Raw genomic sequence first — 14478 nt, forward strand, 5'->3', positions numbered from 1 at the left:
CTTTGAAGAGGAGGGCCATACTTTGTCAGTTACAAATATAGCTTGCAATTATGGAGAGAGTGGGAGAACAAGCTTTTCCTGTACTTTAGTGGCTCTGCTCCATGTGTTGTCTCACAAAAATTGTTTCAGTTGGAAAAAAATAGCTCCAGACAGCTTAACTTGTTGCTCTTAGAAACAACCAGAGTCTCTCTGGAAATCAGTTTACTTTTTTTGGTATAACTAGTGTTCTCAATAATATCATTAATGTTACTTAATTACAATAGGCTGCTGTTTTTATTGACCAATGTACAAGGTAAAAGCAGACCTCCAAAGGATAAAGCAGGTGGTGTTTTAGCTAGCCTCTAGGGACTCCTGAGGGTGTCTCTTGCAAAGTATTTGGCTTGATATTTTGTGACTTTGATTTTTAAAATGCAACTATTGTGGGGCTTTATAATAAAAAATAAAAATTATGTAAGTAATAGATTATAAAATTATAACAATCAAAATTTAATTGTCAGTGAGCAATTGACATTTCATGGAGTGAAAACATGCAGAAGATGCAAAATCCATCCAAATGGCAAAGTGGGATAAAGACAAGGATTTGGTACAAAAACCACTTTGATCACCTGGCATCCTGAGCCTGTCCAAATGAGATGCCTTTTAGTGTGATCAGATGAACAGTTACATGGATAAAAAGGAGTGTAGAACTCCAGAGGGGAGAAGGCTGCAGTTGGGGAGGTAGTAGCTCTGAGGAGGAACAAGAGGTCAAAGAGGACAAGAATTTAGCACTAGTGTGAGCTCCTGACTAGGAGTAACTACACCCTGGGGTGGATAAATTGGAAGGTATAAAAAAAGACCAGAAAGAGTGCTAACTTTTTTTAACATCTGTTTATTTTATACCTGAAGCTAACATTATATATAGCTTTGGTGCTAGTCATCTTAAAAAAGGATGTTGAAAATTTGGATACAGAAGAAAATACAGAAAAATGGCATCAAAGGAATTTAAGGACATAGAGAATGCCTTGTGCTAGGAATTACAGAATTTGACCTGCTGCACTTTCAAAAATTAGAATTGAGAAGTAAGTACTATGTGAGTGTCCTTGCAGAGAAACAATGCTAGATACTTTAGGAAAGAATAACTAGGAATGACCAGAAAATGAAATAGTTCAAAATCAGACTCACCTTTTCAGCAACACAAACTATTAAACCCTAGAAAAACTAGAGTGGCGATTCTTGGTCTTTCGAATTTGGAAAAATCAAGACTGCCTTGCTGGAAGTTGTACCTTGACCAAAAGCAGAGATTGGAGTTTAGTTTAGGAGTGGCTGGGTGAAATTAAATAGTTTCTGATGGGTAGTGGTTGTGTTGCATTCTGGTTTGTGAAATTCAGTTGGAGGCTCCAGAAAAGCCTCTGTGAACTTCAACAGAACTGTGGATCAGGTACTAAGAGCACCTGTGGAAAAAAACTTTTTCCTTATCTAATATATTTTTACTGTAGGAAACAAAACTCTGTGCAGATTGCTGAGAATTTGGGAGAGCGATGCTGAGGGAAGAGAGTGGCTCTGTACTAACTAAATAACCTTTCAGTTCGTCTGCTAAAGGATATGCTGGTTTTGGGTGAAATTATGGCATGTAATTTAGGTGCGCTGGTTAGCTTTTTGTTTCAAAAACTCCTTGGGAAATTAAATACTAGGAAGTGGCATAGCTTTTAGCCATTTATACTTAAAGCTGTATTTTTATGATTTTATCAGAATTTAATTCTGTGGTATGCGACGAATTCTCTGTGATTTGTTGCCTCTCACCACTGAAGAGCAGATGAGTATTTCTGGTTGCCTGCTACTCAGTGCAATATAGGTGATATTTTTATATTGATTTATGTAAGGGCAGTGAGACTGCCAGCAAGTGATTTCTCAGAGGGAAACTATTTGGGAGAGAGAGGGAGGTACGTGAAAGAGAAATTTATCTAGTAGAGGTGTCTCTGAGCTTGGCACGTTAAATGTGCCCTCAATTGTATAAGTAATTATACAAGTAATTTAGTGTAGTCTTTAAATGACCTCATAAAAGTATTCACGCTTTAAAAGTACAAAACCTTTTCTTTCTCCTGAGACCAAAACACCAGCAGGTACAAGATTAAAACTTCACAAATGAGAAGTGAATGGGGAATTGGCAGAACACGCACACTCGGAGCAGGAGGCCTGCAGTGAGTTGCTAAGTGAAGCTGTTAAGTGGATCAGGGTATGTGTGGCTGACAGATGTTCTAGCTGTGCCAGAGGACTGAGGCACACCATGGCCAATTTGGAGAAGGCTGGGAAAATCTGAAGGGGACAGGACACTGTGGCCCTCTTTTTTTGAGTTTCATCCTCACTAATGTTATAGTGCATATATATATATGAGTACAAGCAGGTGATTTTTATTAACTTATTACTTTATTAACTTATGACACTGTTGTCCAGCTAGATATATGCTCCACTGGTTCCAGACATAATATGGAAGTGCTATGTAGTAGCAGTAAGTGATGACAAAAGGGTTGTAACACATGGTGTTGCTCCTATTTTTCTCTGAGATTCCTTACAGTTATAGGTTTACGAGTGGCTGTGCTTTAGAGAGGCTTAAGTGCAGGACCTTCTTGGCCATTTTGTGTGTTAACTTTACAAGAAACATTTTCCAACAAAGAATCTCTTCACTTCTAGTATATATACGTTTAATTTGTTAGTATTTGGCAGGGTTGAATGGGGTGCAAAATGCTTTGATTTATACTTAACAGTGTTGGGTCAAACAGGTAAGTTAGCTTTACCTACATCAAAAGAGAAGGATCTTGGTGTTTTTAAAGTGTTTTTAAATAGCCATATTGTTTCCTCTTTGAAGCCCCGGAACGCTTCTAGTTTGATCCTTTCAGTGAAGCTGTTCCTTGATCTTACTTGCTAATGATGACTTACCAGGGCAGGCCAATTCTTGTCCTCTTTTTATTTCAAGATTCATTGTTATGATCAGGCAACAGTATATGTAGTTTATTGAAGCTGATTTCTACCTACAAGCAAATATAACTACCGTAGTTGAGAGGTGAGATATTTCCTATCGTACCTAGAAGCTTTACTTTAGAAGGAATTTTAACTTTTCTCTGTTCACAGAAGTTATAGTACACCATTACAAATAAAACTGTCCACAGATGAAACTCAGCCGTGCATTTATCAACACAAGAAGAGTGGTAATGCAACTACTAGTAATCAGTACAATATGATATAATCAGATTTTTTCAGCTTTTTAAACCATACTTATTTAATAAACTTAGGCAAGCATCAAAATAAAGCATGGCAAATAGTAATATTAACAATATCCTACACGTTCCACTTTCTTTCAGAGTTCAAAGGAACTACATTCTGTATCTGAAGAGAGTGTTATATTGAGAGAGTTATCGAAGGAATGGAGAGTTAGTAAGAATAAAGTGTCAAAAAAGTTGTTTAGTTAGAGGTTGTTTTTGTCCTAAACATGTTCAGTGTTTAAACATCTGACTTGAAACTCTAATTTATTACTAGAGTCAGAGTATTGCAGAGAGGGCATTTGGGTTACCTGTGCATGTATGTGAAGGTGCTGCTTAGCATAAGGTTGGTTGTTTTATTCTAACAAATCAATAGGAGTGTGGTAAAATTATAGCTGTATGCATTCTTAATCAAGCTTGACATAGATAACTAATAATAAAATAGCCATCTACTAAAAAATAAATTCGTCACCGTTTCTAAACATTTCTTAAAGCATTAAGAAACACTGAAGCACATGCTAAATAATTATCTACAGATGAATTATATTCTCTCGTTATCAACAATTTTTAGTATGATAGTGGTGCTTGCAATTTAACTTGTCGTCGTAGTTAGCAATCAGGCAGAATTTATTTCCATTAGGAAGAAAGCTATTGCTGGAAAAAACAAGAATCAGTAAAAAGTCAGTGACTTTGCAAGGGTTTCTTCCAGCTGATTTAAAATATTACTAAATTTATTAATTTCTGTTTGAATCTGACTAGTTTGTGTATTTTCTTCATGTCGAGCTTGAATTGTAATGAAAGAAGCATGATAAAGCATGACCTGGACAAGCTGGAGAAGTGGGCCCATGAGAACCTAATGAGGTTCAACAAGGCCAAGTGCAGGGTGTTGCACTTGGGTTGGGGCAATCCCAGGTACTTGTATAGACTGGGAAAAGAGCTCCTTGAGAACAGCCCTACGGAGAAGGACTTGGGGGTCCTGGTGGATGAGAGACTGGACATGAGCCAGCAGTGTGTGCTTGAAGCCCAGAATGCCAGCTATGTCCTGGGCTGGATTAAAAAAGGGGTGGCCAGCAGGGAGAGGGAGGTGATTGTGCCCCTCTACTCGGCTCTTGTGAGGCCCCATCTGGAGTGCTGTGTCCAGGCCTGGGGCCCCCAGCACAGGAAGGACATGGAGCTCTTGGAGCGGGTCCAGAGGAGGGCCACTGAGATGATCAGAGGGCTGGAGCACCTCTCCTATGAGGAAAGGTTGAGGGAACTGGGCTTGTTTAGCTTGGAGAAGAGAAGGCTCCGGGGAGACCTCATTGCGGCCTTCCAGTACTTGAAGGGAGACTATAAACAGGAGTGACTGTTTACAGGGGTTGATAGTGACAGGATGAGGGAGAATGGTTTTAAACTGAGAGGGGAGATTTAGGTTGGATATTAGGAGGAAATTTTTCACTCAGAGGGTGGTGAGGTACTGGAACAGGTTGCCCAGAGAAGCTGTGGATGCCCCATCCCTGGAGGCATTCAAGGCCAGGCTGGATGGGGCCCTGGGCAGCCTGCTCTAGTGGTTGGAAACCCTGCCCACAGCAGGGGGGTTGGAACTAGATGATCTTCAAGGTCCTTTTCAACCCAGGCCATTCTATGATAAAAGGAGTACTAGATGATTCATTCTCTTAGTATAACAGCTGCTATTTCTTTTTAAGTCAGAATTTCTTACTGCTTCTGCTGTCTATATTTTTTTATCCTCTTCCATCATGGGGAAAAAAAAAATCTGAATAAGTTTGTTTGTTTGTTTGGATGAGTTGCTACATAAATATACCTGTATACTCGATATTCCTGGTTAAAAATGGGAGGAAAGGAGGTTCTTGGAACTAGAAAGAACTTTGTTAAGGCCTAACACTTTGAAGAGCTCTCCTGGACAAATAGTGCTTATGAAAACAAAAGGAGACAGATTTTAAAAGAGTAAATGGTTATAAGAACAACATTTGGAAAGTTTGAAAGTCAAAAATAGTTATTTTTATCCCTTTCTGGTCACAAAATTAGTAACTGAGCTTCAGCAACTGAAAAGTCTAGAGAAGACGCATCTCCCATGTGTTGTATCTCAATCAAGACATAGCTAGCAAGATATTTCATTCACACTGAGTATGAATTTCACTCAAATCTGACAAGTCTTTTGGGAAAGAATGTTAAAATATACCTCAAGAGTATTTGAAATTTTAGAGAATAATGCTAGTTCAGGTTTTCCTTACCATCTTCCCTCTTTCCTTCCTCCTTCAGAGGTTCAGTGGCAGTGTAGCAAGTACACTTTTTTGCAACTTTTTATAGCAAAACAACTTAAGTTTCCCCTTAGGTTAGTTGCTTTCAAGGTTTATACTGTATGGCTTACAGTTTGAAGACTAGGGTTCTCTGGGAAAAACACATTCAGAAAACTAGTTACTGCTTTATTGCAATAGTTAACCTCAGAATAATGCACCTTTTTCTGCTGCAAACAGTAACAATTACCCCAATTGTTTATTATTGCTAACTGAATTACAGACTCATAACTTAGCAGTAGTTTAATTCACTACATACATTAATGATTACCTATGCTTTAGCTTTTTTCAAAATTAAGACTAATTATTGTCTTATGTCATATTTTCTAGTATGTGATGAAGATAACTGAGTTTGCACATTTTTTTAAAAAAAAAAACTTCTATCAGTTTTTCTTGTAAAACTATTATGTATACATATAATATGTCCTGGTAATAAAGCCAAGCCCTGACTCTAGAACAGAGAGGGTTTCTACAGACGATGGTTCCTAAGACTGACTGTATTTATGATTCAATTTGAAAATTAATGGAGTACTAATATCAAGTGTATCATTAAAAAAAATTCAGTCCGTTTATGATACCTGTTCTCTTGAATAGACTTAATCAGTACATAAAAACATTTCAGTGGTGGGGTGGTGGGAAATGAATTTGAATAGGAAACATCTGAAAACAGGTAAAGAAAACTGCAATAATACTTAAATTCCCTTCTCTGGTATCTTCAATACCATGTGAAGTGATGATGTATCAGGACTTGCATCCATTAAAATTGGCCGTCCAAAAGCCATTGTAGAGAAGGAACTGAGTCTGCAGTGGTTGTTCCTAAACCTCTGTTCTGGTCAGTCTAGAAAAACTGTTTTGTAATAAACATTAGGGAAGCAACCACATCCTTTCTTTCTTTAGTGAATAGACAGGATAATGGAGAAAGACATCACTATTTATAATAGACAGTGATGATTCTAGTTCATTGCATGAGCCTAGAAATATACAGGGAGAAGTGCACAAAAATTTATTTATCCTACATGTCATATTTAAGGTTTTCATTCTAATAAGACCTGGTAGAGCTGAGTGCTTTTAGGTGCTTTACTGTTATTCCTACCACTCCTGAGTATTTCAGTTGAACAAAGTAACCTTGTGGGAAAATGTTTTTATTTCATATTAAACTGATTTCAGAAAGCATCCCACATTTGGGATAAGTTTTAACTATGCTGAAGGCCTGTTGAAGTCAATGGGTCTCCAAAATATGGAGAACCTTCTGACACGGGGGGGAAGGCTTCTTTTGCTGCTGTTGAAGTGCAAGTAGTCTCAATTGAGCTTCAGTCTAAAAATGGTCACTGATCTCCAGCAGTTTTTTGTCTACCTATTGTACAGTCATGAACTAATCTTCCCATCTTGAGTCTTCAGGGAGGTAGATCTATTTTACAAAAGGAGGCACTGTACAGTAACATTACTTAATACTAGATACAAAATCATTGGAATAGCTCAGGCGCTGGAACTCAAATGTAGCTGTGATCTTGTTTATGGATCAGATCACACTGGCTCAAGAACAAATCCTGCTCAGTTTTAAACGGATACAGTTACTATGGGTGAATCCTCTATCTGTGGTTATTGTGGTGTAATACACTGTTCCTTTTGGTTTTTCAATTACTGATGTTTTCTTCCCAAAAGCTGATAGTGTATATGTAACAAAGTGCAATAAATTCTCATTCAGTGTTGAGAGTGACTTTTGAGCCATTGATGGTCAATACCTTCCCTCAGGCATTCTCTTCTTCTCAGAATATTTATTACTTGATTTGTGGAGATAATGCAATCTGTGATTACATGCTTTGCAGAATTCACCTCGGTGCAGATGTATTGAAAAAGATTAAAAATAAATTGTTTCTATTTGTTTTAATTAAAAGTTGCATATTTTTGACTGACTTAATGCTTTTTTTGTTTTAAATTAATTGACAGAATTCATTGACAAGAAGTGCACCCCTTGCCAATGATTCCCAAGCACGCAGTGGTGCCCGCTTTCATACATCTTATGACAAAAGATATATCATCAAAACTATAACAAGTGAAGATGTAGCAGAAATGCACAACATACTGAAGAAATACCACCAGGTAATATACTAATTATTAACTGTGTACGGCATCTCTTCTTAAATATTGTAATGCCAATCTTTTTTAGAGTGTTAAAGGTTTTAAATGAATAGTTATGGGAAAAGAGTTGCTTTTTCCTTTTGCATGAGCAATTTATTGTATGTCTGCAATTCACAAGGCTGCACTCTTTTAAATGTCTAAGCTAGCTTTAAGTAAAATAGTATGTCTACATGATACAGAGATACTAACTTGGAGGCCCTAAGCATCTTTGCCTTACTAGGAAGATGCTCTTTCTTTCAGCTTGTCCTAAGCTTGAAGCTACTTAATTCTGGGCTAGCTTGGAGATGTCTGTGTACATGTATATATGAAAGGTGCAGGTGACCTTTTTCTTCCTGGTCTAATCACTGAACGTTCTATGTTTCACTAACAGATTTCAAACAATAAAAGTAGTATTGTATGAGAAGTGAAAAATTGGGTATGATTAGTGCAAAGTTAATAAAGATAACAGGTTTTGCCAATGCAAATTTCTATAAAAAACATGAAAGTTAAAAGTGAACAGTAGGGATCTGTCAAATCAGCCTTGACAGTTGTCATACTGTGCCAGCGTACAATGTGTGTGGATGGCACAGGGAGGAGCAGAACTTGGGAAATACAAGAAGCTTTAATAAAATCAGTGCTAATTTTCTTATCCCCAGATCTGTTTGAATAAGCTCTAAAGCAGCAGAAATCAGAAAAGCCTCTAAAAATAATCTAAAATATGATACCCAAAAGGAGGGGGGTTTTATCCTTCTTTCCATCTTCCTGCTCACTTCAGTGGGTTGGGATTTCAGGTAAAGTCTTCAGGATATTCAGGTTTGGGAGGTTTTGTTGTTGTTTTAGGTGGTTTATTTTTTTATCTTGCAATACTTAGTAATTTTATGACAGCTTCAACCAATACATAATGGGAATCCCAAATTCCAGTTGGAAAGCAACACTATGTGAATAAAAGTGGTTGGGCTTGACTTTTTTTTAATACTGTTACTTTTGTGAAACCAGTTTTTAACCAGTTTTTTCACCTCTTCTGAGGTGAAAGGGAGGCAAAAGCATGATTTCGGGGTACTTGGGATGGAAGGTATTGCCAGCCATCTTTGTGGTGCTGCTTGGCTGACTCCCTCTCTGCGCTTCCTGTGTTGAAGGGAGGTCTCTGAATTTCCTCCAAGTCGAGTAGCTTGTGAATCCTTCAGTGAGTTGGATTTGAACTCCCTTCTCTCTTCATGTTGTTCTTCCATTTAAATAAAGTGTAAGACAACCATGTCTTTGTTTTAACGTAGATAAATATTGTCACTATCACAAATGTTCACAAGACCATTTATTAATTACAATTTTACCGAAGATAAATTTTAAACTATTTTCTAATTGTAATTTGGGGGTTGTTATTTATTAGCATTTTCAAACTTACAATTTTAGCTTTGATCTGAAAGGATTTTGATCTGTGAAGCAGTGCAACAGAATTAAAGTTTAATCCATTTCATATTTGGCATTAGAAACTAGTATTAATGATCCAGATTTTGAGGCTTAATCCAGCTGAAAAGTCATATTGCTTTTCAAAACAGTCATCCCCTTTCAAGAGTGTCGATGAAGAGAGTGCTAACGTGTATGAACTTAATCATGGGGAACCTTTTTTCACTAATGCTTTCAAACATCAGGGTTCATAACAGGCTAGGTTGCAAGGAATAATGATCTGAAAGTTATCTATACCAGGCATCTGATTTCACTTTCCTGGAAAAAAAAACATGTAAGAATACACTTACTTAGTAATATCTTACGCATTATTGCTTCAGTACCTTAAATAGCTTGAGTCTGAAGGCTTTCATTGGTGCCTCCAAAAGACTCATAAAGATTTTACTTGTATTTCTTATTATCTCAGAACTTGAGAGCACTTTAGAAAATGTAGCAAATGCTGAGTAACTCAAATACAGAGATAGTTTAATAATTGGACTTTTTAATGAAATAAATTAATTTCTGTATCTTCAGTAATGTGCTGTTAAAAGAACAAAATCATTCAAATTTATTAAAGAAAATAGAAATTAAATCCCACTAACTTTGGTGACAGCTGATACTGATTCCTGTGTGTTGCTCCTGGAAGCTGAATGCTTGGAATCATGATGTACAGCAGCTTGTCCTCCCATTTCTCTAGATGTTTTCCAGGCAAGTTAAGCTTATCTTAGCCTGCTGGACAAAGTCTAGAGAACCCATTTTTCTCTTGACCAAGTCATCCCAGACAGATTTGCCGTAGACTACATTTTTACTAGAAAACAGTGCAGTGCTAGACAACCATCGGCACTTGCACTCGTTAATAGTCCCTGCTGGGGTTTTGCTTTGTGCCAGCTAGCAGTTCCTCAGATAATTCTGGGCAAGGTTCAAGGTATTAACTCAGGCCAGTTACTATTCCTACCTAGGAGTTTGGATACAAGCATCATGTTTTAGAGGATAGCTTAATAATTTGGATGTGAGTTATTCCATTCTCACTAGAACTGACACCAGAGGATAGTCCAAGACCTGTCTAATTACTAGTGTGGCTGTAACTTTATGGTTCTGTTGGATGGCTTAGTTGCAGTAGTACAAGGCTTTTCAAATATTGCACTAGTAATCTTGTGGAAATTGTCAATAAAGCAAGTTCTGCTGCGTTCAGTTTTACTTTGGCACACTCTCTTCTGCCAATAGAGTAAATATCAAGTTCCCTATACTGATTTACATGCTTATCTTATGGCCCTGTATCTTCTTTATTCGTGATTGTTGCTATGGCTAAAGAAGATTGTTGAAATTACAGACGGAGGTACCACAAATGTGGGATTTTTAGGGGAAGGTCTGCTTGTTAGTTTTTCTCCAGTTTCAGTTCACTAATTGCCAGGAGTACTCACCACATGTGAAAATTTCTGGCCCAGATAAGTGTGCTTCACAGCTCAGGTGTGATTGTGTTTGGGACTGGTTTGGGACTTCTGGTGGCATGCCCTTCCATCATACCCTGTGCCAGACCGCTCCTAGAGCAGAGGTGTATTGCGAAGGTTCAGCCTTCCAAGGAAGGGGGCGTGCCGACATGTTTGGACCCAGCTGTGTAATGCAGGGATCATCCTAGGAGGAATCACCTTTCCCAGGTGCAAGAAGATGAGGAAGGTGATTCATGTGGGTTTTAGAAGGCTCTTTCTCACTTGTTAGTGATCTAGTACCCCCAAAGGAGCTGAAGTTACATCACCTACTCATTATGAACAGTAACTTGTGAACCCTTTTTATCTTGCACTCTTTCGGTTGCCCAAGAAGGCAGTAATTATCTTCCAGTTCCTCCTGACACGATTATGAGTGAAACTCAAGCCATTTCTGACAGATCTTCTCTTTCCTCTCTCTTTCTTGGGCTTTTTTTTCCCCCACTACAAATTAATTTCCAGTTTATTCCCTAGCAACCATAATATTTATTCACCTGTTTCCTTAAGGCTAACAGCTCCAAGCTGATAGAATCATTCTAGACCTCAGAAGCACCTGTCCTTGCTTACGAGTCACACAAGCCTTATCAAATGTTTTCCAAGACTACTTAAACTGCTTAACAATAAATACAAGAGAATAGCGATCTTTAAACAAGAAATACTGGGGAGGGGACCCTGTCAAGTCACAAGTGTGAGAGACTGGATATGTTCTCTGTTTACCAAAACAGCCTTCATCCCTGGCACTTACAAAATACCTGTTATTCTTCTTGCACCTTTTTGAACTACAAAGCTACTGATGAGGTATCTGGGAGTTAGTGTGGTCAGCAGAGAAAGGTAGCAGCGCATTTTTCCCATGAACACCTTCAAAATCCAACTCCAAGTACCAATGAATTTTTTTTTAAGTCACCAAAAGGTTAGAAAAAAACATGTAGACTGCCACTGGAAAACAGAAGTAAAGGTTATTTTATTGGTAACTGGAAGTCATGGAGATACATAGTCCACACACCTATCCCGTTGTTTCCATACTTCCTCTCTCCATCTATCTGAAGGTGCAGTAGCCCGTCGGTTCTTTGGAGCTTCGAGGAACTGAGGTTATAGTTACAGTCTGCATACTTAGGTATTAAGGAGCAGGAACTGTGCATAGCCTGTAAATACTTGTAAGTCTGAAAATACTAAGTGTAGATTGTCTGTTTTTTAATTAACCAAAGTTATAATGGACATGACTGTACAACTTAAAGAGAAATCAGTTTGTTTTCAGGAAACAGAATAGCTAGTAACTTGTTAGGAGTGAAAATAAAGGAAGTTAGTGTGGCTGTTACTAGCTTTCTCCTTTCTGGGTGGAGTTCTATTGCAATATCGCATGGTGTTTTTCAAAAGTAAGTTAGATGCATCCCAGCTTACAGTATTATTACCACTACTTAAAATAATTTTTAAAAAGACTAAAACCAAAAAGATCAAATTCCAAGCCAAGGCTATGTACTAGAAAGGTGTAAATAACTAAAAGTGAACCAGGCTTGAAGGAGTGTCAGAAGTTACCATAGAAACAGCATATAAATATATATGGCATTTCCAAATTAAAACTGTTGAATTGTAAATAATAGTCCTGACAATTTTAAATTATAGTTGCTATCCAAAATTATGAGTTGCATTCATTCGTTTGTTCTGTCTGATGTGATGCCTTTTTTTTTTAGTGGCAGTCAGTCCCAGAACCTCAGACAGATGGTGAATGCTTCAGTCTAAACACTAACGCTTTCTGTCAACTCATCAGATGAGTCTGATGCTTTTAGTACTGAGTAGGAACACTAGAGAGCATTATTTTCTCTTACAAAGTTTTAAAATAAACAAAACTAAGACCACCACTTCTATAGACATCGGGAGGAATAATGTCTTTCTCCATGCTTAAAGTTGCAAAGAACCTGGTTATTTACGGCTAGAGTCCATAGTGCATCGGCCAGCTTTCTACTTACATTTAAAGACAAAATGGCCTAGAGCATGAACCAGCTAGTTTTCTAACCCCTAAATATATACAACATTATATTCTCATGCTTTGAATTTCCTTGCTGGCCAGTTTCTAACTACTGTAATATTTTTCAATACATAGTGTGAAATATTGCTTCCTTTTAGTCATATTTTAATGATAATTTGGAATTGGTTTGGGCTGCTTATGTTATTGGTATACTATCAGTTATTAGTAGAACTCTTCTCGCTACTCTTCAGGTGTTGCTTCAGCTGAATGTTGTTTGCTTGTCATACACTAGAACCATCATTATGCTCAAATGGGTCAGACTTCGAAATATTAGAGAAACTGTTGCTCAACGAGCTCCCAGACACTGTTTGACCATTTAAAATTGTGTCAGTTAATCAAGCACGTTCATGTTAAATAGTATTAGAGGGCAAAATCAAATATGCATTTGAAATACCTTCAAATCTAGTCCTGTTTTTTTTTAAACCTATGCTCCTGACCCCAAGAAGATGGACTATATAATCCAGAAAAAGGAGTTAAACCTACAGCTCTGTTTTGGCATTGTTAAAGGAGAGCTCAGCAAAGTCATCTGTGATAACTGTGTTGCCATGATTTCACCTGATGTATAAGGAACAGGTAATACCCTGCTTCCTTCAAAAGGTTTTCATTTTGGCATGTATTCAGGCTATGTTTATATGTTTCTTGGGGTTATATTATCCTGTGCAAAATGTTTATTGAATAATTTATGTAAAATACAGAATATATTTATGTAGGTATTAGTATATATGTAGATATTTTATAAACTACAAATATGATTTTCAAAGGCAGGAATCAGTGACAGTTGAGTAATAAAATTCTGTAGGCAGATGTTCTAGTTTCTGAAATGTCTGAATCGAGACACCTCATCCTTCCCAGTGAGCTAAACTTGCTTTAAAGATTAAATGGGTGTAAATTGATGTAAAAGTAGAATCCTGTGCTCATTGACAATAGATGATAGGCAGGATGGAAATATTTAAAAATAAAATGAATGCAGCTTGAATGTTTCAGGAAAAAAACAGCCCAGCTTTTTTTTTTTTTTTTCATGAAAATGGGCTTCAAAAGGGATTTATTATCCCTCAGTGCTGGCACCCAGATGACTTCGGTAAAGATATTGAGAAGCCATCTCAAAGCAGGTGAACAAGAGGGAATTGTTAGTGTACAGACCTTCTAGTATAAAGCTACTCAGGAGTGTAGGCACCCTTTAGGTTTTCTATAGGTGGCAGTCCCTGTTGACAGCATGTTCTCTTCCCTGCACAGGTAATTGTATGCAGAATGGACACCTATTGCACTGCCTGTTTGTCTCCCTGGCAACCAGCAGAAATAGTGAATAGTGGTAAAGGAGAGGGACTGCCCATTACCAGAGGCAGCAAACAGTGGAGGGATGGGGAGGTGAATGGAAAGAAAGGAAAGAATAGAATGGACTAAAAAGGGGAGACAACAGCATAAAGCAGAAAACAAAGGCAAGAAAAAAAAATAACCTTAGCTTCTGGAGAGAAAGGAATTATGAAAGAAACAAGAAGACAAATGAAAGGAAAAGAAACATACAGTAAGGTGAAAAGGGGAAATTGCACCAAGAGCTGGGTTCAGGGCTGCACAGGAATCAAGGAATAGCACAAGGTTATTGAATGAGAGGCAGGAGAAGTTAATATTGTAAATAGATGGGAAAATATTACTGTAGACTAAAAGCAATTTTGTCACAGAAATGGTGATGACGTAGGCTGGAGAATAACCCGGAAAAGAAAGTGGGAACTGGGCTGACATCAAGCCAGTGGGCTGCTAAAGCAGAGCTACATTTAAGTCTGTCATCCTCCCTCCGCATCCTTACTTGCATGAGTTATCAGTGGCTTGCTTCCCCCCGTTCCCCTTCCGTTTCCTGAGTTACATCTGTACAGTCCACAAATAGAAGGGAAAGA

At 37.7% G+C, this 14478-nt stretch overlaps 1 protein-coding gene across 1 annotated transcript in view; it reads left to right on the forward strand.

Annotated features, from left to right (window-relative positions):
* Window positions 1-14478, forward strand: part of PIP4K2A (phosphatidylinositol-5-phosphate 4-kinase, type II, alpha) — a 48319-nt gene that overhangs the window by 7695 nt on the left and 26146 nt on the right. The window contains exon 3 of the mRNA XM_010083089.1: window positions 7475-7627. Within this exon, the coding sequence (XP_010081391.1) occupies window positions 7475-7627 (153 nt within the window). The remainder of the gene's footprint in view (window positions 1-7474; window positions 7628-14478) is intronic.

Source organism: Pterocles gutturalis, unplaced genomic scaffold (assembly GCF_000699245.1).
Source record: "Pterocles gutturalis isolate BGI_N339 unplaced genomic scaffold, ASM69924v1 scaffold18550, whole genome shotgun sequence".
In the NCBI taxonomy this organism is placed as follows: domain Eukaryota; kingdom Metazoa; phylum Chordata; class Aves; order Pterocliformes; family Pteroclidae; genus Pterocles; species Pterocles gutturalis.